At 38.8% G+C, this 24,009-nt stretch overlaps 1 protein-coding gene across 3 annotated transcripts in view; it reads right to left on the bottom strand.

Moving 5' to 3' along the window:
- Positions 1-13,450, bottom strand: part of TRPM7 (transient receptor potential cation channel subfamily M member 7) — a 125,834-nt gene extending 112,384 nt beyond the window's left edge. For all 3 annotated transcript variants that reach the window (XM_077764410.1, XM_077764411.1, XM_077764413.1), the window contains exon 1: positions 13,368-13,450. In XM_077764410.1, the coding sequence (XP_077620536.1) occupies positions 13,368-13,370 (3 nt within the window). In that variant the 5' untranslated portion in view covers positions 13,371-13,450. The remainder of the gene's footprint in view (positions 1-13,367) is intronic.
- Between the last annotated feature and the right edge of the window lie 10,559 nt (positions 13,451-24,009).

The following is a 24,009-nucleotide window of genomic DNA, read 5'->3' as shown; positions in this document are numbered from 1 at the left end:
TACCCAGTTCTACAGTCCCAGNTGGGGGGGGGGGGGAATGAAGAATTTTAAATGTTCATTAACAAAGTTATTTTTCCTGCAGCAATTTCAAAAGAAAAAGCACTTAAAACTATATATAGATATAGATCTATAAATATACTCATAAATAAAATCAATGAAATAAAGGAAATAAAAATATAATAAAATAATAAAATAACTCATATATATACATAGAACAATAAAACCTAAACATCACTGAGCAAAATATCTAATGCTTTGAGTATATATACTAGCTTTTTTCCAGAAATAATGGTTTTTTCCAATCACCATCAAACTATGACATTTCAGTCACTTCTAGTATTCATTTTTGTATTTTATGATAAAATATATAAGTACTCGAAATAGGAATGCTGTTGTATTTCAGGACCTAACACAAATCTTGCTCACAAATTAATTTCATTTTATCATTCTTTTTCTAAACAAATAGCCGGGGTGCCTGGGTGGCTCAGTTGGTTGAAAGTCCACTCCTGATTTTGGATCAAGTCATCCCAGGAACATGGGGATTGAGCCCCATACCAGACTCCAGGCTCAGCATGGGGCCTGCCTAAGATTCTCTCTCTCCCTCTTCCCTACTCATACACACTTTCTCTGAAATAAAAAAATAAAAAATAAAAAAAATAAACAGCCAGTGCTATCCTTTCAAAATCTCAAACTTTCCACAGTAGTTTCTAACTGGCAAATCCAGTTAGTGAAACTGTTTGCTAAGTAACTTAAATCGTGTCACTCCTGATGCTCACCAATTTTTACCAAATTTTGTGTCTGTAAGGACATCAATGACATTAGCATGTTTCAAGACTATCTCTTATAGCTTCCTCTACCTTTAATATTCACCAATTTTATTTCAAGGGCTTACAGTCTTCTCACTTTGTGTAGCTGTCAAATGTAAATATATTCTCCCCACATAAAGCATTCTTGGGCATGGTCCTCATTACATTAGGGATTGGCTTCATACACCTGATAGTCACATACCCCAGGTGATGATTATAAATACTTTCCAATGATAGGTTTCTGCAATTTTGGGAATTCTGAATTTCTTCTCTGCTATCATATACCCAATGAAATGTGCATGGATTTTAAACACATATTTTAATTTCTATTTTTATACTTCTTGTTTTGCTGGGCTGAATTACTGAGTTTTACCAAGAGGTGGCACACTACAAACACAAACCAGAAACCTAAACTTAAATGTTTTAGGTCAAGTAAAAAGTAACTATAATCACAGAATGTTAGCACTAGAAATTAACCTAAAGATCACTTTGTGATCTTCAGTAAAGAGCAGAAATTCTGGAGTTGAGTAACTGGAATTAGAATTCTAGCTTTTTTTGTTTACTATCCATGCAACCTTAGGCCAGTTTCATGTTGGTACCTAAAAACAATACCTATCTTACAATGCTGCTCTGAAGATAAAACAAAATGATCCATGCAAGGTGTTTCAGCATAATGCTTAACACATTGTCAAATCTCAACAATGCTTCAAAATTCCTTAAGTTATAAATTCTTCCTGTCTACCAGCAATAAGGGGCACATACATTATAAATAAACCCTCTAACCACATCCACTCTCTCCATAAATTAATACCAGCATATCTCCTTCCTGCCTAGATGTTAATGGCAAAAATGTGGGGAAAATATTAAAGACTGCTTTAAAAATTCTACTTCAAGGTAACAATTAGAAATCAATCTACTTTTACAACTAAATACACTCTATGATTCTATATATTAATATTAGAAAGGAGCTGCCAGCTATGTTAGTTCTAGCAGACTAACCCTCCCACAGATAACCACCATAGGTTCTCGACAAAATAAAAATAAAACAAACAAAACTAGTTTATAGTACTAAAGACCCAAAAGCAGGCAGAAATTGAATGGAGTCTATTAAAAATGAAAGAACAGCAATGAATGACTGGCTTTTTGCCTGGTGACAGCCTCACTCTACATCTACTGAAGCTAAAACTCCAATAGAAATCCCAGTCTTACTGGCTTAAAAAAAACAAAATACCAAGTTCAAGGTGACAAAAGCAGTTGGAAAGTGATGGGAAAAGTCCTCAAAGGAGAAAGTCACCTAAAGGGTGCCCTAAATGCTGCATATTAACTCTGCCCAAATCTCTGACAGACCCATGAAGAATGTATACATGGTGCAGGCTCCAAGCAGCCCAATTAGGAATAAAAGAACTGAACGCTTTCACTGCCCACAATGAGACAGAGTACGAAATTTGAGTATAGTCAAGTAAATCAACTACTACCTTGGTTTATTCTAAGTGCCATAACAAATACCATAAGGTAGGTGGCTTAAGCAACCCAAATTCATTTTCTCACAGTTACAGAAATGATAATCCAACATCAAGGTTCCAACAGGATCAGCGTCTGATAAAAACTCTCTCCTTGGGGGGCGCCTGGGTGGCTTAGTCGGTTAAGCGTCCGACTTTCGCTTAGGTCATGATCTCGCGGTTCGTGGGTTTGAGCCCCACGTCGGGCTCTGTGCTGACTGCCAGCTCAGAGCCTGGAGCCTATTTCAGAGTCTGTGTCTCCCTCTCTCTGACCCTCCCCTGCTCACGCTGTCTCTCTCTCTCTCCTAGAAAAAAAAACAAAAAAAAAAACCAAAAAAAACCAAAAAACTCTCTCCTTGGGCTGCAGACAGCTATCTTCTCACTGTGTCTTCACATGGTAGAGGGCAAGCTCTCTGGTGTCTCTTCTTATATAAGGGCCTTAGCCCCATGACTTCATCTAACCCTAATTACCTCCCAAAGACCCCATCTCCAAATGCCATAACACTGGGGGTTAGAGCTTCAACAAAGAATTTGGGTGAGAGGTGCACAAACACTGAGTTCATAATAACTAATTTAAAAAGAATCAAGTCTTCAGAAGCAGTATAACAGAACTCAGAGTCTATAAGGTAACATTCACAGTGTCTATTATACAATTCAAAATGACTAGACTTAAGAAGAAATAAGAAAATGTGACCCACACTCAAAAGAAAAAAATTAAAAAGGAGTGTGCATATTAAAAATGCATATCCTTAATAAATTAAATAACATTACAGACCTAGAAATTTTGACTTATGTGAAAAATATGTACACAGATCAATATGCCTGCTAACAATGGCACAGACAATAACAAAGAAAAATTATGGCTAGCCTAAAGCAAAATGTTGAAATAGGTTGGCACTATGACTTCCTCTATCAAAGCCCAACTCACTTGACCTTCTGGCATTCTTACAGGCCTATTCTAGAGTTCTGCTCTTATTCTTAATTGCCTGTCAACTACTTAACTAATTAACTAATAATTGGGTATCACTGGTAATTCAGATGTGAACCCTCTGAGAGGGTCTTTTTTTTAAATATTTTATTTATTTATGAGAGAGTGAGAGACAGTGTGAGCAGCGGAGGGTCAGAGAGAGAGAGACACACACACACACACAGAATCTGAAAGAGGCTCCAGGCTCTGAGCTGGCTGTCAGCACAGAGCCAGACGAGGGCTCAAACCCACGAACCGTGAGATCATGACCTGACCCGAGGTCAGACGCTTAACCAACTGAGCCATGCAGACGCCACTGAGAGGGTCTTAAAGACACTATTGAAAAGCCTCTGTGGAATAACAGTTGGCAAAGTTTTATATATTAAAAAAAATTAAACTGAATCAAATTCAGGCCATACTATGTTTGTAAAAAGAGTCTTACAATATCCAACCTATTTTCTGTTTTGCTTTCCTGCTGACCTCATGGAGATTGCTACCCTGGCTGTTTAACAGCCCAATTATTACCCTACATTTGTGGGACAGAAAATGTTTGATGAAGGAAAGTGTGAGCAGTTGCGATCATGCCATACCTTGGGGTCTATGATACTAAATAATTGAAGACGAGGCACAACTGAGTCTAGAATGTGACCAATCTGAATCTAGCTCAGAGAGTAGTAATTTCTTCCTTAGCTATTCTAGAAAAAGTCTTACCTAGAGCAATTTATTTTAATATAAAGAATCATTAATAAAATGAAAAGGGATCAAAACTCACCAAGATAAAAAAAAGATAATAAGCATGTTGGCCATGGGCCACCTGGGTGGCTTTATTGGTTAAGCATCCAACTTCAGCTCAGGTCATGACTCAAGGTTTGTGGGTTTGAGCCCACATGGGGCTTTGCACTGACAGTGCAGAGCCTGCCTAGGATTCTCTCTTCCTTTCTTTCAGCTGTGCTCCCTCCCCCCAAAATAAACTTAAAAAAAAATAAGCAAGGGGCATCTGGGTGGCTCAGTCGGTTAAGTGTCCAACTTCAGCTCAGGTCATGATCTTGTGGTTCATGGGTTAGAGACCCGCACTGGGTTCTGTGCAGGCAGCTCAGAGCCTTAAGCCTGCTTCAGATTCTGTGTCTCCTTCTCTCTCTGTCCCTCCCCCCTCATGCTCTGTCTCTCTCTGTTTCAAAAATAAATAAAAACTATNAAGAGAGAGAGAGAGAGAGAGAGAGAGAGAGAGAGAAGACACACAAACAGGAGCGGAGTTGAGGGAGAGGGAGACAATCTCAAGCAGGTGCCATGCTCAGCACAGAGCCTAACATGGGGCTCAAGCCCATGACCCTGGGATCATGACCTAAGCTGAAATCAAGAGTTGGATGCTCAACCAATTGAGCCACCCAGGTGCCCCCAAATTTTTAACTTTTTATGCCAAGTTATTTTACCTAGACACCTGAAAGTGCTAAAAAATCAAAAATAAATACACTGACACAGGAAAAGACCAACAGAACAATGGAACAAGTTGCTCGGAAAAAGAAACTTGCCTTGAAGGAAACTTTCATTGTGATGAAGAAAACAATACAAATTAGGAGAAGATAGGATTTATTCTATGTATATGAACTATCACACTAAATCCAAAAATGAATACTACATGGGTTAAAGTCAAAATGTGAAAAGCAAAACCTTAAAATTTCTACAAAAATAAAATAATTTCATGACCTCAGGAAAAGAAATGGCACTTGCTATAAAGAAAATACTGATGGGGCACCTGCCTGGCTCAGCTGGAAGAGCATGAGACTCTTGATCTCAGGGTTGTGAGTTTGCGCCCCACATTGGGTGCAGAAATTACTTAACTTTTTTTTTAAAGAGAAAATACTGATAAATTATAACACTAAATTTAAAAACCAATGTACATCAGGGCACATGGGTGGCTCAGTCAGTTGAGCGTCCAACTAGGTCATTATCTCATGGTTGGTGGGTTCGAGCCTCATGTTGGGCTCTGTGCTGAGAGCTCAGAGCCTGGAGCCTGCTTCAGTTTCTATGTCTCCTTCTCTCTCTGCCCCTTCCCCGCTTGCTCTCTGTCTCTCTATCTCTCTCTCAAAAATAATACATAAACATTTATGTACATCAACCTAAAAAAAGTAAATAGCCTACCGTTAACCAAGTAAACAATTAAAATGCTACAGGCTAGAAAAGATATTTGTAGCTCATAAAGTACCCCCCAAAAATATGTAGAATATATGAAGAACTTCTACAAGTAAATAAATAAGAAAAAAGATAATCCAATAGGAAAATGAGCAAAAGTTATAAACAGGCAATTCACCAGAGACAAGGAAACCATAGCCAAAAATTCATAACCTGAAATAATACTCAGTATTATGGTCATCACATGCAAAACAATGAGGAACTATTGAACATTCGTGAGTCTGACAAAATAAAAAACCTAATCAATGAGGGGTGGCAAAGATGTTGACAGAATCGGAAACTCTCGTATACTTTTAGGGAGTATAAACGACACAACTACCTTGGTCAACACTTTGGCAATATCCACAAAGTTGAAGTTGCACCTGTCTTGTGATATAGCAATTCTACTTCTTGATATATGCATCTTAGAAAAATTCTAACACTTGTACATTAGATGATACATACAAGAATGCTGCACCATTATTTTTAAAACAAAACAAGAAATAACCCAAATGCCAAACAACAGTAAAATAAACAAAAGATAGTATATTCATATAATGGAATGATAAACAGCAGTTAAAGAGGTGAACTAAAAAGCTGCTATGAGCATGCATGGGGAGGCTATCTTACAGAGAAGTAGAATGTTAACTTTGAATGGGAATAAAGATAAAGAAAAGTAAATAATAATAAAATAAAAGTGGCGAACTAGACCTTACATGTATTGTTAATATGACTAAACCTCCAAAACCCAATGTTGATTTAAAAAACCAACAAAGTCCATAAAAAGATGTATGTAATTCCATATATATATAACTCAACCAATACCAAGAACTACTATGTGTTGGGGCGCCTGGGTGGCTCAGTTGGTTAGGTTTGTGACTTCGGCTCAGGTCATGATCTCACAGTCCGTGAGTTCGAGCCCCGTGTCTGGCTCTGTGCTGACAGCTCAGAGCCTGGAGCCTGCTTTGGATTCTGTCACCCTCTCTCTCTCTCTTCCCCTTCCCCACTCATGCTCTGTCTTGCTCTGTCACTCAAACATAAATAAATGTTAAAAAATATTTTTTAACTACTATGTGTTACATATTCTCTGTATATAGAAACAACACTACATATATATAACATATATAGATATATAATATATATTTACAACTACAAAAAACATGCAAAGAAACAAAAGGAGATAATTAGGTCTGCAGAAGCAGAAAGTGGAATGGGATTTTGATGAAGTACATGAGAAGTTTCCATTTTACCTGCAATATTTTATTTCTCAAGCTGGGTGGTAAGTACATAGATTGCTATTACATTATGATCACACTTTTATCGATCTGAATTCCACAACAAAACACAATTAGCAAAGAATTCAAATTATATACATTTATTTAGAAATATTATGTACCTGCAGTCAAAGAGTACAATTTAAATTCTTTACTTTTATTCCTGTCTCCTTGTTACCTAATAAAGTATTTTTCCCAAAGCAACAGAATCTGTTGAATTAAATGGATCCATCACATTAATCTAATTCACTGACCACTGATGTTTTCAGATGATGCCACCAAAGTTAATCTGAAAAAGAGAAATCTAAAGAAAATATTAGAGGACATTCTCTATTAAAAAACACTAGCCTTCATATAGTGAGTAAACCATCTAGTCTCTCTCTCTCTCAGGAGAGTGATACTTTGTTAATACACTCATGTTAGGTTTCCACAATTTTTATGAAAGAGTTCTACCCATAACAGAAATCTACTTAATTAATGACTTGCCAATCTACTAAGGATCCCCTCTGACTAATAAGTCTCTGCACTGTGACAATGTATACAATGCACAGACTGAATTGTGAATAATGTATCTTAAGGCCATTACATAGCCTTAAGGAACAATAATAAAGGAATTTCTACTAAGTCTAACAGCATATGAAGAAAAAATATGGTCTAATAAATTTTTTTAAGGTAACACATCCTTTATGACCTTAACTTTTTGGGGCACCTGGGTGACTCAGTCAGTTGAGCATCTAACTCTTGATTTTGGCTCAGGTCATGATCTCAAGGTTTTGTCAGTTCGAGGCCCACCCACATCAGGCTCTGCAATGACAGTGCAGAGCCTGCTTGGGATTCTCTCCCTCTCCCTCTCTCTCTGTCCCTACTCTGTTCGTGCTCTTTCTCTCTCAAAATAAACAAACTTAAAAAAATTTTTTTTAGCATTTTTAAAAAATGACCTTAACTTTATAATTAACATAACACTTGCCATCTTAGAGCTCACAAATATACATGTCTCTGAGTATCAATGTCCTTCAAGTGTGTAATTTGGTAAGTCAATATCTACTGTACCACTTAATGGCCTAATGACCTTTGGTGAGTGATTTTGTCTATCTGTTCCTTCCATGAATAATGGAGGAAAAAAAACAGTGCTTACTTCAAGAATTCTCTTGAGAGTAATTGTATGCAATGATATATGTAAAACATTTAGAACAATAACCACAGCTAAATGCTACTACATGTTAGCTAATATTATGACAATCAATTTAAAGCATATTACACACTTTTCTAAATTAAGAGTACCTTCTGGGTATTAGGTATTGTAAATTATACTATTAAAGACAAGGAAGACCACTGGCTTGTGTATCAAAGGGTAGTTTACAGCCATATATTTCTAGTCTTATAGTAGTAATAGTCCACTTCTCAGATAATTTTCCTTCTATTCATTCCCAGCATGCTACCAAATTGTCAGAGGAAAATCGGTAACTAAGCCTACAAAATTTCACTTTGCACATATTTTTCAGTCAATAAACTCTGGGCTCAGGTTGCTATATTCCTAATAATGACGTGGCTCAAAAGTTTTTTCTTTCCATGAGAAGCTGGGTTTCCAAAAGTAGTGGTTTCCAGCAGTCTGGTAGCTAGATAGTTGAGGTATTAAGTTATTAACATATTTTCATGATGCAAAGAGGCACAAACGGTGTTTCACAAATTTTAATCCTAGTATTGCTCCTAATACCAAGTAGAAGAAAGATTATCATCTGCATTTTACAGAGAGGATAACAGTAGTGCTTATAAAAGAAGAGTGTGATTTGGCAAAGATGCTTATGTTGAAGAGCCAAATGTACCAACTTCAAAAAAACTGCTTACTTCCATATGCCAAAATTTCTCATTAAGGTTCTAAAACCTTTAAATGGCCAGGGAACTAAACACACATTCCCCCAAAAGATGCAGAGTAATTTTCCAAATCCAAGATGAACTGAACCAAAAGATCAACAAAATAACTGAAAATACTGGCTTAATTCAAATTAGAACCATTTTTTATAAAGATAAACCAGAAGAGATCCAATTCTCCAAGCCAAACATTTCATTCATATTCAAACTAATCTACTAATTCCAAAGCTCCTTCTAAAAGAAGTGACATACATCTGGGGCATCAGGGTGGCTGAAATGGTTAAGCGGCCAACTCTTGGTATCAGTTCAGGTTGTGATCTTACCATAGTGAGATCATGGGCTGTGTTGGGCTCCATGCTAAGTATGGAGCCTGCTTGTGATTCTCTCTCTTCCTCTCTCTCTAACCCTCCCCTGCTTACTCTCTCTTTCTCAAAATAAATAAACTTAAAAAAATAATAAAAGTGATATATATCTAAGTTCTTTTATATTAACTCACATAAGTGACTCAGTTAAAATCCCCACAGATAGCCAAATAATGCTCATCCTAAACTAATCTCAACTACTCTGAATTTGGGTACCTCCAGGTACCAAACTTAAAACAAGCACTTAAGGAGCAACTGTGGAAGGAAGGAAGGAAGGAAGGAAGGAAGGAAGGGAGGGAGGGAGGGAGAAATAAGGAAGGGAGGGAGAGGGAAAGGAAGAGTGAGAGGGAGAAAGAAAAAGAAAGAGAAAGAAAGAAAGAAAGAAAGAAAGAAAGAAGACTAAAATTTAATAATATGTTGAAAGGTTCCTCCAAAAAATAAGAAGAGAAACCTAGAATGAAATAACAGATCAATGGCAATAATCATCAATGGCTACTACTGAAACTATGTAAGTGTCTAACCAAGAACTTCACAACTGATCAGGCAGCTAACACCACTAAACCCACTGATGAATCTTATAAAAAAAAAAAGAAAAAAAAGAAAAGAAAAAGGACTAGAAAGCATGTGCTTCTTAATGTTACGCAATACAAGATACACAGCACGACCTGTGAAGTACTCTTGCCAAAATATCACACTACAATCTGATCAAGTCTTTAGATTAAGCACAGGAAATAGAGAACAAGTTACATCACACTGTATGGGTACATCCTACAAAATCCAAACTGTGGGAAATTCTACAGGGCAGATGATCTGGATTTTTCTCATTAAATAATTGGTAGGTGATAAGATGAAAAAAAAAAAGAGGAGGGGTTACTAGAGACTGAAAGACTTATTTATCAATCAAATGCTATATGGAATTCTTTGGATTCTGAATTAAACAAACCGACTGAAGAAAAACATGAACCAATCAGGGAAATAAGCTGAATATTTAACTATATTAAAGAATTACTCATTTTCCAAGGGTGCTAATAGTACTGTGGATGTATTAAGAGTCCGTATCTTTTTAGAGATACACACAATGTAGCATTTACAGATGAGATATGTCCAAGATTTGCTTAAGTCATCCATTTAAGGGGGAATGGCAGGGATAATAGAAGAAACAAAATACACATTTCAAACTGTCAAAACTGGTCATGGATGTATGGTGACTGATTTTCCTATTATATTTCTGTATGCATGAACTGCCCTATACTAGAATGTTAAAGAGAGAAAGAATATCAGAGCACTAGACCAAAAATAACTGATTTGTGGAACGCTCAAACTTTTGCAAGTGCTAGTGCCTCAGTAGACCTTTATTTAAAAATCAAAACCAAAACTGCGCATTTTAAGTATTGCCTTTAAGTATTACATTTGCATATTTTAAGTAATGACTTCAACTATAACATATTTTCACTTTATGTCTAGTTCTTATTACTGACATTTGCCAACACTCACACACTTTACTCCACAAAAGTAACCAAGTTCTGAATATTCTAACCCCTAAATATCTCAATCTGTTCCTTCTTCTACTTCATTTCAAAACACTGACATTTGGTCAGAGTCTTCCTATAGCTTCCTCATGGGTCTCTCTTTTCAATTTAAACATACACCATTCACCTTTCATATCGTTTCCTTAAGTGGATCCCCAACATCACCGGTGTGAAATGCAAACTTCTATGCATGACATACACTGCCCTCGGAAATCTGGTCCTTGTCTGTCTCTAAAATACTCCCATCAGTACCCCATATCATCCCATACTCCACTCATTCCTAACTACATAAAGTATTTGTACAGTAGATCCCAGAATAAACTAAGGATGCTCTTCTCCTCTAACACTCAACTCCCTTGGACAAAACCTACCAATTCACTGCCCCTTCTATCTCCAGTTTAATTCCAATTCCTACTGCCTCTATAAGACTCACCTATACTATCAACTTTTGTGCAAACCCATTCTTGATTACCCCGTATTTTCACAGTAATCTATGTAACGATATCACACTATCCTTCTAGAAGGTTTTTGCCTATCTGTATTGCCTTCAAAACTATTAAGGTATCACAGTGTGTGCAATACAAAAGACGCTGTTTATGATGTATGCACCTTCCATTGACAACTAGATCTTTTATAAATAACTAGAATGTAAGCTGTTTGAAAGTGGAAAACTGGTCTAACGCACATTAGCCACTTCAGTGCTTATCACAGTGCTTGGAATATACTAAACACTATTAAGTGCTTACCAAATGAATAAAACAAATGATTTCTAATAGTCACGGTAGACAATTTTGTACAAAATTTGATTCCACTCCAGTTTTCTTAACTTGTGTTTCTTAGTATTTTGTTTGTTTTGTATTATTTTATGGTTGGTTGGCTGGTTGATTAGTTTTAAAGCTTTTTAAAATGCAGAAAACCTCTGTATGCTTTTAGTGTTAAAGAAGAAACTGACTACCAGAAAGGAGTAAATGCTTTAAATAGAACTTACAATAAGAATTAAACAGTGTAGATACAACATACTTTAGTGAACTTTTAGGTCATAGGGCTGACCTAAAATCTGAGGAGGCTCAACAAATTATCATTATCGGACAACCGCAGTTTTCAGTTTTCACGATAATTTAATTGGAAATTGTAAAAAAAAAAAAAAAATCACAGAACTCAATAGTAGTCAGGACTCAAGCATGTAAAAAATAAAATCAGGCCCTAAATTTCAAACATTAAGTGAGAATTTCTCTCTGTAGAATCAACAGGAATGTTAACATGTACAATCAACACTGGGTTCATGTTATGTGCCAAGGATGGTGCACAACTTATGTATACAAACACACTGTCTGGGGGAGCACATCTGCTATGAAAAGACTGGAGACAAATGGAAAGAGAGCAGAAAAAGGAGAAACTCAGACCACATCTTAATTTTTGGAAGCTAGATTTAAAAGTATGTAAACAACAAGACATTAAGAGGCTGAATTTGAGAAGAGCCTCTAAGGTAAGACTAAGAAATTATCGACTTTCAGTATAAAGTCACTAGAAACAAAGCTGTCTGGTTGTATTAATAAAATATTAGGAAACAATGCCTTTGAAGAAGATGAATCATCTTAATTTCCATTTTCTAAGGCATCTAAATGTTTTTAAAGATACTGAAATGCTACATTCAAATTTATGCTGTTTACCATAAAAAGAAAAACTAGACACATCAGCGAAGAGTCAGTACTAATGGTTTGGTTTTTTCATACTACAGGCATTTTGATTCTCAAAACAGATTCTCTTAAAATCCATTTTAGTAACAAGTTTAAAAATCTGGCGTCAGTAAAGAAACTTAACAAACCTTTCTTTTAAAATTAAGAAAAAAAGTAAAATGACGTTTTTATTGACTTTACCAAAGAAGGTGGAAAACAGTGTAAGGTGCACTATTTATTCAAAGTATAACTATATTCGTGGTTTCACTTTTGTATGGCACTTGAATTAAATCCTGGAGAAAAGTAAATCTGCCAGACTCCAGCAGAGGGAGAGTTGTTCGCATGAAACTAACAAGTTCAAGTACTGACCAGAAAAACACCTCGCTCTTCAAGTCCCTGTAAATTACTTTCTTCGTAAGAAATCTTCAAATTTGATTCCTGGCCTTAACAACAACAGGCTCTAGCGAAAGCTGCAATGCACCGCATCCCTCTCGCCACTCCGCACCGTAGGTTTAAAACACGACAAACCCTTCTCTAGGGCAACAGATGAGGCAGTTAGACGTAATTCCAGACAACACATCGCCTCGGTTACCTCCAGCAGCGCCCCAATAAAAATCTTTAATTCTTGCCAAAGAAAACCGCAAACCAGATCTACCGTCAATACCGTCAAAGCCCTCCTCTCTGGCTCCAAAAGGAAAACGTACCTGTGGAGTATCCACTGCGCAGCAAACCAGGCACGGCTCCAATCCCGTGTCCTCTATCCCTTTTTTGTTCCCTCCCAGCCCTCCTTCCCTTTCCAAGCAGAACTTGAGCAGAGCATTTGGCTCCCTTATCTGCCAGCAACTGGCGCCAGGAGGAACGCGCTCCCGGGAGATGCGGAGCTCGGAGCTGCGTCTGGCGCGCTGCGGCCGCTCGGCTCATCCAGGTACTCGCTCGCTCGCGCCTCCGCCGCCTCCAGCGGCCCTCGCCGGAGCCAGGGCTCCGCTCCGGGGATTCCCGCGGCGAGCGGTCGCGCCAGATTTGCTACCTGCTTCCTGCCCCTCACCCGCGAACGAACTGCACTCCCGTCCCGCCGGGGCAAGTCCGGAAGGCAACTAGGGGCTCCTTCGCCACAGGCAGCATGGCTCCGGACGCGCGCTGGCCGGTCGGGTTCTTCCCCTCCCTGCCCGCAACCCCCAGGACCATTCCCCCGCCGGGGCCTGCGTGGGTCCAGTACCATTCTCCTCACGGGGCGGACTCCGGAAGGGCAGCAACTCCACCTCCTCCTCCTCCGCGGCCTGTAGCCATCTATCGGGAAGCGTCTCCGGAGGCGGCAGCAGAGGCCGCCGGACAAGGACAGCCCAGGGAAACCTTCTCAGAACTAACTCAGCTCCGGCACTAGCAGCAGAAGCTGAGTCTTTCATAATTGTGCGACCAACTCCTCCGGGGGACTGGCCACAGGGACGCGCCCGCGCCCGCCTCCGCCGGCGACGGGGCCGTAGACAGACCACGTGAGGGGCGCGTAGTGTGCGTCGCCGCCCGCGGGCCTGGTCACGTGAAGGGTGCGCGCTCCCTCACTTCCAGGCTGCCTCCCTGCGCGCCGCGCGCACGCGCCGGGCCCAGGTACCTCTCGCCCCCGCCCTCTGGGCTCGCGGTTAGGAGTTGGGTGTTCTCCCAGGGTCTCCACTGTATACTTGGGCGGGTAACGCACGGACATCTCTCTCCCCTCTCGGGGCGGAACTCGAGGAAGCAATAGTGGAGGGTTAAGGTTCTGGGCCTCCGGGATCGTGCCTGGAGTTGCGCATGGTCATCGCCGCAAGCCGGGCCTGGCCTCCCCCTGCTGCGCTAACTGGGCTGGGCCACTGCCTGTGCTCTCGTTTCTGACCCCTTCCCTGTGCGTTAGTCAGGGGTCTTATACTCCTTGTACAAAATGCCAGATCACCTTCTCACCCCAAATCATGTTCTTCCTCCAACTCCCTCGGTTTCTGCCAGAAAAAATTCTCCCAGATTTAACTATGGGCTCCATCCTTTCCCTCCGGAGATGTCGCCCACGGACAACTCATACAGCACGTGCCGTAACCACAAAGACTGCAGGTTGCTCCTGGGTCTGATACCTCTCTGCCTTTTCCTTTGCTAACACAGCAGCCCAGGTTTGACAATTAGCAATAGTTTACTAACTTGCTTTTCATCCACGATTCTTCCGCTCCCGAGGAAAAAATTCGTCCGTCCGATCCTCTATATTCTGATTCAGTTACACCTCTTTCTTAAAAACAGCCTTATTGAGGAATAATTGATGTACAATAACCAAAACATATTTAAATGTACATTTTGACAAGTGTTGACATATGTATGCACTTAGGAAATCACCATGACCAAGCCTGTAAACATATTCATTACCCCCCAAGGTTCCTCTGCAGTTTGTAACCCCTCTGTCCTGTTCCTTCTCATTCCCATGCCTTTGCAGTCACTGATCTGTTTTCTGTTACTATAGATTCATTTGCATATTTCAAGGTTTTATACTATATGTACTTTGTTTTGGTCTGGCTCCTTTCAGTCAGCATAACTATAACTTAAACATTATGACCCACAGTTCACTGAAGTAGAATCTTCTCTCCAAGAAAACCGATCTCCCCATTGTTTTACCTAACACCCTTTGGTCATTCTTGTGAACAGTCTTCAGATATTGTGTATTCCTTCCCCATCTGGCAGGTCCAGCAGGACCAATGCTTAAAAAAATGCTTTATTATATGTGTCATATCTTTCCTACTAGATTATCAGCCCCTTGGGGCAGGGATTTTGGCAGGGATTTGGCATACATTCAATAGATGTTTACTTTCTAGATCTCGGCCTACACACTTCCTGCCTGAAGGAAATTTGTAATCTAGAGTGGAGAAAAACCAGAAAATCAAAATACAATGAGATGAGAGTACTTTGGTTTCCTAAGTCTTTGCGACTCTGGTCTTTTTTCACCCAGAAATGCTTCACCTCTTGTTTGGGTGATGTAGAAAGGTAATAATAGCTCCATGGCACCAGCATTTAGTTCAGCGTGAGAAATGAGAAATAGAATTAATCCTTAATGGAACTAATGAAAATAAAGTCCTTAATTTACAAATTATCAGAAGCCCTGAAGTTCAACATGCTGATTTGCAATAAGGAATCAACTCTGGAGGATGAATTCATTTATGTTAAAAACGTACTTAGGGGGTCCTGGGTGGCTCAGTTGGTTGAGTCTGAGTTAGGCTCCAGTCATGATCTGATGGTTTATGAGTTTAAGCTCAGCATCAAGCCAGCTGCTGTGAGTGCAGAGCCTGCTTTGGATCCTCTGCCCCACTCTCTTTCTGCCCCTCCCCCGCTCACACGCTCCCTCTCTCAATAATAAATAAACATTAAAAAAAAAGTACTGAGTTCCTAAGACTATATTAGGAATAGTCCTCTTTAGTGTTCAGTGATGAAGAAGATGAATATATTCAGTATTTAAGAAAATGTTCATTAAATGCTCTCTTTCTGTCTCACTTCTTTCCCATGGGGGCTCTGTTTCCATTTTGGTTATGATATCTCTAACTTCTACTCTCATTGAATCACATACTCATTCTCCTTCTTATCCTTGCCCAATTATTTGCAACAATTCAACAAACATTTACTACTACACTCTGTTTAAAGCACTAAGAGAAGTGTTGTACGTGATTTTAAAAAAATGGAAAAGCATGGTACTGTATCAACTTAGATTTTTTATTTGTGTATTTAGAATGTTTTACTGGGGCGCCTAGGTGGCTCAGTCGGTTGGGCAACTGACTTCGGCTCAGGCCATGATCTCACAGTTCACGAGTTTGAACCCCACATCTGGCTCAGTCCTGACACCTCAGAGCTTGGAGCCTGCTTTGGATTCTGTGTCTCCTTCTCTCTCTGCCCCTCGCTCACTTGCACTCTGTCTCTCTCAAAAATAAGTAAACATTTAAAAATAAATAAACAAAAGGGCACCTGGGTGCCTGGGTGTCTCAGTCGATTGAGCATCCAACTTTCGGGGGGCGCCTGGGTGGCTTAGTCGGTTAAGCGTCCGACTTTCGCTTGGGTCATGATCTCGCGGTTCGTGGGTTCGAGCCCTGCGTCGGGCTCTGTGCTGACTGCCAGCTCAGAGCCTGGAGCCTGTTTCAGAGTCTGTGACTCCCTCTCTCTCTGACCCTCCCCTGCTCACGCTGTCTCTCTCTCTCTCTCCTAGAAATAAATAAAACATTAAAAAAAAAATTAAAAAAAAAAGCATCCAACTTTGGCTCAGGTCATGATCTCATGGCGTGAGTTGGAGCCCCTCATCAGGCTCTGTATTGACAGCTCAGAGCCTGGAGCCTACTTTGGACTCTGTCTCCCTCTCTCTCTGCCCCTCCCCAGCTTGCACTCTTCTCTCTCTCTCTCAAAAATAAACATTTAAAAATTAAAATAAATAAATAAAATGCTTTACTTTGAAATAATTATAAAATTATAGGAGTTGCAAAGAAATGCACAAAGAAGTACAAATACATTTCTCCAAAATCCCTTTCCCCTCCCCCCAGCATCTCACATAACTACAGCACAATATCAAAACCAAGAAATTGACTTTGGCACAATCCATAGAATTTACATAGATTTCACTAGTTATATGTGCACTCATTTGTGTGTATGTTTGTGTGGAGCTCTATACAATTTTGTTACATGTGTAGCGTAAACTAACTACCAAACAATCAAGATGCTCAACTGTACTGTCACAATGAGATCCTTTATGTCAGCCCTTTTACAGCCACACCCCTTCCATCCCACTCCTAACCTCTGACACCCACCAATCTATAACTCTAGCTCCATAATTATTATTATGTTATTATAATTGTTTTACAATTATAATTGTTTTATAATTATAATACCATAATAATACAATTATTGTTTATGTATTACAATTGTTATTCACAATTGTTACCTAAATGGAATCATGCAATATATATCCCCTTGTGGCTAGACTCACTAAGCATAACTCCCTGGAGATCCAGCCAAGCTGCTGCTTGCGCCAGCAGTTTATTCTTCTTCACTGCCGAACAGTACCCCATGACATGGATGGACCACAGTTTGTCCATTTCCCTTTGGAAGGACATTTGGGCCTCTGCAACCAAAGCTGCTATGAACATTTGTGTACAAGTTCCTTCATGAAAATACATCTTCATTCTTTAAGATAAATGCAGTTGGTAGGCCCTTCATAAGTCAATTTTTAGTTTTTAAAGGAACTGGTTATTTTTTTAATATAGAGCCCAAGGATCACCTGACAGACAGAATGTGGGTGTGAAAGAAAAGAGAGGAATCAGGGATGGTTTGAAATAAGCTAATATGTAGAACACTGAGAAAATGTCAGCTACACAAATGACCGCAAACACAATGCAAACAATGAAGAAATGAGAAAATCCATCAGACACTGTAAGCTACAGACATTGCCTTAGAAGGCATTAAGAGTCATTCTCGGAACTTAGTGCATGGAAACCCCTTTGATTATTTGCAAGAAATGGGAAAAGAAGAGTTCCACTTCCTCTTAGAATATAGAAAGCCACAAGAGAATGTTACTCCCACTTCTAATGAGAAAAAGCCAGATAAACCACATAACTATAATTTTTTTTCTTAAATAGTTNTGTACCCCTATGCATCAGCACTCCTGTGTCCCTTGGGTAAATTCCTGGAAGTGCTATTGATGGGTCATAGGGGAGTTCTACTGTTAATTTTGGGGGGAACCTCCACACTTTTCCAGAGGGACTGCACCAGTTCACATAACTATAATTTTTAAAACTCATCAGAGAACAGAAGCCAATGTATGCAACTGAGAGAACTGAATTCCAAAGAGGACAGGTGTCTTCTAGGAAAGACAGGACAAAGGATTTTGCCTTGGGCAAGTAAAAGTGTTTGTGGGCCGGAAGGAGTTTACCACCACTCATCCCATTCCCCCACCCTCCCACCTCCAGTCTATATCTCTCCCTGAAGGAAGATTGGAGGCAGCCAACCCTCAGATTTTCAGCTGTCAGTGTAGTGCATGCACTCTCAATGTCAAAAGGGTGATATTACCTACTTCAAAGAAGGGAAAATTGATTCTTGGGGCAGGGGATGAAAAATATTAGTCTTTTTATATATAAAACACAGGTATACACATAGTACATAAATAAGCATTACAATTTCATGAAAGGAAGGGTATAATTAGGAAAAACATGTCTAAAAAGACTCCATAGTGGAGTGATAATTTAAAAAAAGAGGGGTGGGGTAAGAATGATCTAGATACAGAGATAGATACAAGCCTAACAAATAATGAAGATAAATGCAATAATTGCTGCGGGAGCCAACCTCCAACAGGGCCCTCAATGTTCTTCATTTTCTGGTATTCTCACCCTTGTGTAATCTTCCACATTGAATAGGACTGACTTGTGTGGTCAGTGGAATATTGTGGAAATGGCAATGTGTCAGACTTCTAAGCCTTGGTCATAAAAGACATTTTGGCTTCCACCATGTTCTTTTAGATCACTCACTCTGGAGGAAGTCAGCTTCCATGTCAGGAGGACACTCAAGTAGTCCTCGAAGACGTACAGGGGGCAGAGAAATGAGACCTCCTGCCAACAGCCCATATCAACTTGCCAGCCATGTGGGTAACTCATTCTGAAAATGTATCCTTCAACCCCGGATAAGAAGCCAGATGACTGCATCCCCAACTGACATAACCTCATGAAAAACTGTGAGACAGAGTCACTGCTAAGCCCCTCCCAAATTCCTGATTTTTGGGAACTATGAGAAATTTTAAGTGTTAATTGTTCTTTCAAGTTATTAATTTGGGGGTTATCTGTTATGCAGCTATATATAACTGATAAAAATGTTATNACCCTCCCCTGTTCACGCTGTCTCTCTCTATCCTAGAAATAAAATAAAAATATTAAAAAAAAAATGTTATACAAATAAGGCACTATCCAGTGGTAGAATCTAATCATCAGCTGGGAATATTTGGAAAGCTTGGGGGCCCTAGAATATGAATTGAGTATTGTGGGAAGAATTGGAAGGGTATATATAGAAATATTGTAAGGTGTTCGAGATAAAATACTCAAACAGAGGCAAAGGGGTACAACCATGTCATATCAACCCTTTTAAGTGGGTTTTAAGTGATAAAAGGCTGGGATTCCAGTAATAAACCCAAACAGCCTCTTTCTTAGAATTAATTTAGTAAGAATGATCCTTAAGTCTCTTCTATACTTAAAACTCTTCAGTGGCTCTTATTGCTCTTATAACAGGTTTAAATACCTTAGTATCTGATCCCATCTTATTTTTCTAGTTTTATCTCTAATTGCATCTCCTAGCCTACTTCCTATCTCCTTCAAATGTACATTATCAGTACTCAACTTGTAAATTCCTTCTTTCAAGAATTTTTAAAATTTCCTCCCTACTGCATACCGCATCTGAGTTAGGTGTTCCTTCTATATGCTCCCATTGTACCTGTGTATTCTTTGTTATAGCATCTCTCCCTCTACTCTAATTAACAACTTAACTTGCCAATCCCCTCACCTCCTGCCAGGAAATGTTCAAGGAACCTAACCTTATCCATCTTATTTACCAGTGTATCCTAGTTCAATGACACATATGGAGGAATCATCTAATAATATTTGTTGAAGATAAAAGTAAACCTTCTCATAGGCCAGATTCTACAGATATAACTGTCCTTTGATTCAAGCATGCAGAGTTTTCTCAGATTAAGACAAAGTGCTATTCCTACACAGTAAAGGGTTACAGGAAGTGGAGCAGAACATGGAAGTCCGTGTTCTCATAGTATATTGTTTAATTCATCAGCCATCCATTTACTAATCACATTTGTTGAATGTCTACTGCGGAGTACACAGTGTGTGCTAGGTTACTTCCTTGCATGGCTCAGGCCTTGTGTTACTGTTTGTACCTCTTCCCTCAAATGTTGTATTCTAGGGGAACTTGGGTGGCTCCACTTGTTAAGTAACAGACTCTTGATTTCAGCTCTGTGATCTCCCGGTTTGTGAGATGGAGCCCAGTGTTGCTCTCTGCACTGATAGTGTGGAGCCTGCTTGAGATTCTCTCTCCTCTCTCTCTGCCCTTCATCCCTCAAAATAAATAAATAAAACTTTAAAAAAATGTTTTATTCTAAAATCGACTACACTGGCCTTAGTTTCTAAGTGTCTAATACCCTAGTACACATGGTCTGTTGAAACAACTGAGATATCTTCTAAGAAGGTAGAAAAAAGAAAGACAAAAAGAAGATGGAAGTAAGAGAAATATAAAATTAAATTACTCTTATGAAACCAATTTCTTAGATATCAATTCCCTTAATACTACCCATATCCCTTGGAATGCCTTCATTTATCACCATGGGCATATAAATATATCTCAGTTTGAGAACCACTGCCTTACAATACAAACTCTGATTAGCCCCATGATGGTTAAGTTTAGGAGTCAACTTGACTGGGACATGGAGTGCCCAGATGAAACATGATTTCTAAGGGGGAGGGGTCTGTGAGGGTGTTTCTGCATGAGATTAGCGTTTGAATGGGTACACTCAGTAAAGCAGATTGTTCTCCCCAGTGTGGATGGGGCTTCTTCCAATCTATGGAGGACCCACATAGAACAAAAAGGCAGAGGAAGGGGGAATTTATTCTCTGCCTGACTGATGAACTGGGACATCAGTCTTCTCCTGTTCTTCCCTGCAAATACATCATCGGCCCTCTCGTTCTCAGAACTATACCACCAACTTTCCTGAGCCTCCAGCTTGCAGACAGCAAATAGTTGGATTTCTCAAACCCCATAATTTCATGAGCCAATCATATATATCAGTTCTGTTCTCTGCCAAAGTCCAGACTAATACAAATTTTCCATTTTACTGCTTCAATCTACTAATATATACGCAATTTTATTGTACAAAATTACAATAGTGTGGTCAACAAAAGGTTTTCAAGCAAAAATTTTTTATTATGATAAAATTGTATGAGAAATGAGTAACTGAAACTTGAAATTAAAACACAATACCATTTATGTTAGTCCCAAAAAATGAAGTACTCGGTATGAATCTAACAAAATATACACAAGATTCATATGAGGAAAACTACAAAACTCTGAGGAAAGAAGCCAAAGAAGCTCTAAATAAATAGATACTTAATCTACGTGGGCAAGAAAACTCAGTATTGTCAAGATATGAGCTCTTCTCAATTTGATCTATAAGTTCAACGTCATTCCAATCAAAATCTCAGTAAGTTACTCTTGTGGATACCAACAAACTGTTTCTCAAGTTTACACAGAGACGCAAAATACCGATGATAGCCAGCACAATATTAAAGGAGAAGAACAAAGTGGAGGGCTGACATGATACTACCTAACTTCAAGACTTACTACAAAGCTATAGTAATAAAGACAATTTCTTCTTTGTTTTTGTAATTTAACTTTGTTAACAAATATACACAATACTTGGTGTTGCGTTCACATTTAGAAACTGCAGTGGGAATATTTGTAATACAACCATTTTAAATATCAGTAGATTTTCCTAGGTTTTAGGGTATTTAATAATAAAGAGGCTTAATTTTAACCTAGAAAGAATGTTTTTAGAATATTCTGAGTTTATTGTAAGTTTATACTATATCTGAAGTAACTAATAAGTAGAACAACTTCTGAATGATTGAATACCTGTGTGACACTTGTCAGGTTTTGTGACTTCCCATAATTCTTTTTTTTTTATGTTTATTTATTTTTGAATGAGAGGGAGATAGAGTGTGAGTGGGGGAGGGGCAGAGAGGAGGGAAATACAGAATCCGAAGCAGGCTGCAGGCTCCAGGCTCTGAGCTGTCAGCACAGAGCCCATGGTGGGGCTCCAACTCAAAAGCCATGAGATCATGACTGGAGACCAAATCTGACACTTAACCAACTGAACCACCCAGGTTTCCCCTGCCATAATTTTTTAATACATGTTTTACATGTTTTACAAACCTTGACATCCATACAAATATAGAGGTTTATATTCAGATGAGTAAAGCAGGTTTACAATAAAACAGTTTGAAAGCATCGGAGTCCTCACTTCCCTACGTTGAATGGCTAGCTAAAATTTGTTGAAAAGTTTCTATTATTCAGGTATTGTTCTACTCACTTAACATGTATTAAGTCCTCTCAACTCCATCAGCAAGGTTCCCTTATTATCATCCTTCTTGTAGAGAGGAGGAAAGTGAGGCATAGGACAGAGGCAGGGTTACAACCAAAACAGTCTAGTTCCAGGGTTTATGCCCTTAACCCTTTTTCTGTATTACCCTTTGACAATAAAAACAAAAACAAAAACTGAGAAATTGGCCACAGTAATCAAGAACAGATTATATGTGATTCAGTCTTTCACAAAACCTTTTCCTTATTCTATTTAATCAGCTAATTAAGGATCTCTGTTTTCTTCACTAGGTCCAAATAGCTGGCTTATATAATTGTTTCCACAATAATCATGCTCTGACCTTTCCCTGAATGGACTTGCCACCAGAATAAGTCCCTGGACAACTGAGCAAGAGACACTGTACCTCAAAACTGAAGGGGAATAACTTAGAATGCAGGCAGCATGAATATAATTAGAATCAATTAAACATCAAAACAAAGAAAAAGTCAATATATGACATGTTTATTTTTGTAAATTTTTCATGTCACCTAAATTAGACACTTATAAATTTGGAAAATCCTTTGTTTATATAAGCAGAGAGTGATTAAGCCAGTTCCAACAAATTGTGTTGTACTTTGGTTAGAGGATTAATGGATTTTCTTCCTGAGGCTTTCTTTCAAATAAAATTTTTTTTAACCTGGTTTTCAAGAGGAAAGCTTATATAATGGCAACCAAAAATACCTGGAATATTTCAAATATTAATCTCTAACCCCAATAGCTTAGTACAGTGCCTGGCATATCACTGGTATTTGGTAAATAATTCTTGAATTTTTGAGAGGATGAAAATGGGCTTCTTCAACTTTATTACATGCAAAGATGGCAATTAGCTACATAATATACAAGTGAAAGTGTATTTTTTGTAACTCTTTTCTTTGGCCTTAGTTTATTTTGTTACTTTTTAATGTTGTTTATTTTTGAGAGACAGAGAAAGAGAGAGAGAGAGAGAGAGAGAGAGGACGTGAGAGAGGGAAGGGCAGAGAGAGAAGGGAGACAGAGGATCCAAAACAGGCTCCCTTCTGACAGCAGTGAGCCTGATACAGGTTTGAACTCATGAACTGAGAGATTAAGACCTGAGCCAAAGTTGGATGCTCAGCTGACTGAGCCACCCAGGTGTCCATGGTACTAGTTTATTTTTAAAAGAAAAAAAAATCTCTTCCTAAAACTTTAAAACTCTACCCCAAGTGACTGTATTTGAGCAGAAGCTAGAACCAATTACCAGTAGCCATAGAGAGAAATTCCCTTTTGAGTTGAACAAAGCCTTTGTGTTGATGAAGAATGTTATTGCTGTGACTGTACAAACTGCTCTGAAGCATATATGAGTCTATAATGAATGGATGACTTTGCATAGGTAGAGTTTAGAGGGGTCTGAGACTAAATGTATCCAATTATGATGAACAGTGATATTTTCTTAAAACTAATTTTCATGTTGTAGCTATCCCTAAATCATTTGGTTCAACTATTTCCTAAGAAAGTAAAAACAGAAAACCCCCAAAACCAAAAACTATGAGGTTTATGTAAAAATCTAATATCTGAAACAAACCAACCAACCACAAAAAGCCCTTAATCTCTGAATTTCAGCTTCAGGCAGAGACTTAATCACATAAAACTGAGAGATGAACAATCAGGTTGTATACATTAGTGGTTTTGGATTTCAGGGATCATGAGACTGTGTTGCAGATTTTAATTTTCATGGTTAATG

This window comes from Crocuta crocuta, unplaced genomic scaffold (assembly GCF_008692635.1).
Source record: "Crocuta crocuta isolate KB4526 unplaced genomic scaffold, BGI_CrCroc_1.0 scaffold102, whole genome shotgun sequence".
NCBI lineage: Eukaryota > Metazoa > Chordata > Mammalia > Carnivora > Hyaenidae > Crocuta > Crocuta crocuta.
Note: the sequence above shows the minus strand (reverse complement) of the source record. Positions and strands in the feature narration are given on the sequence as shown.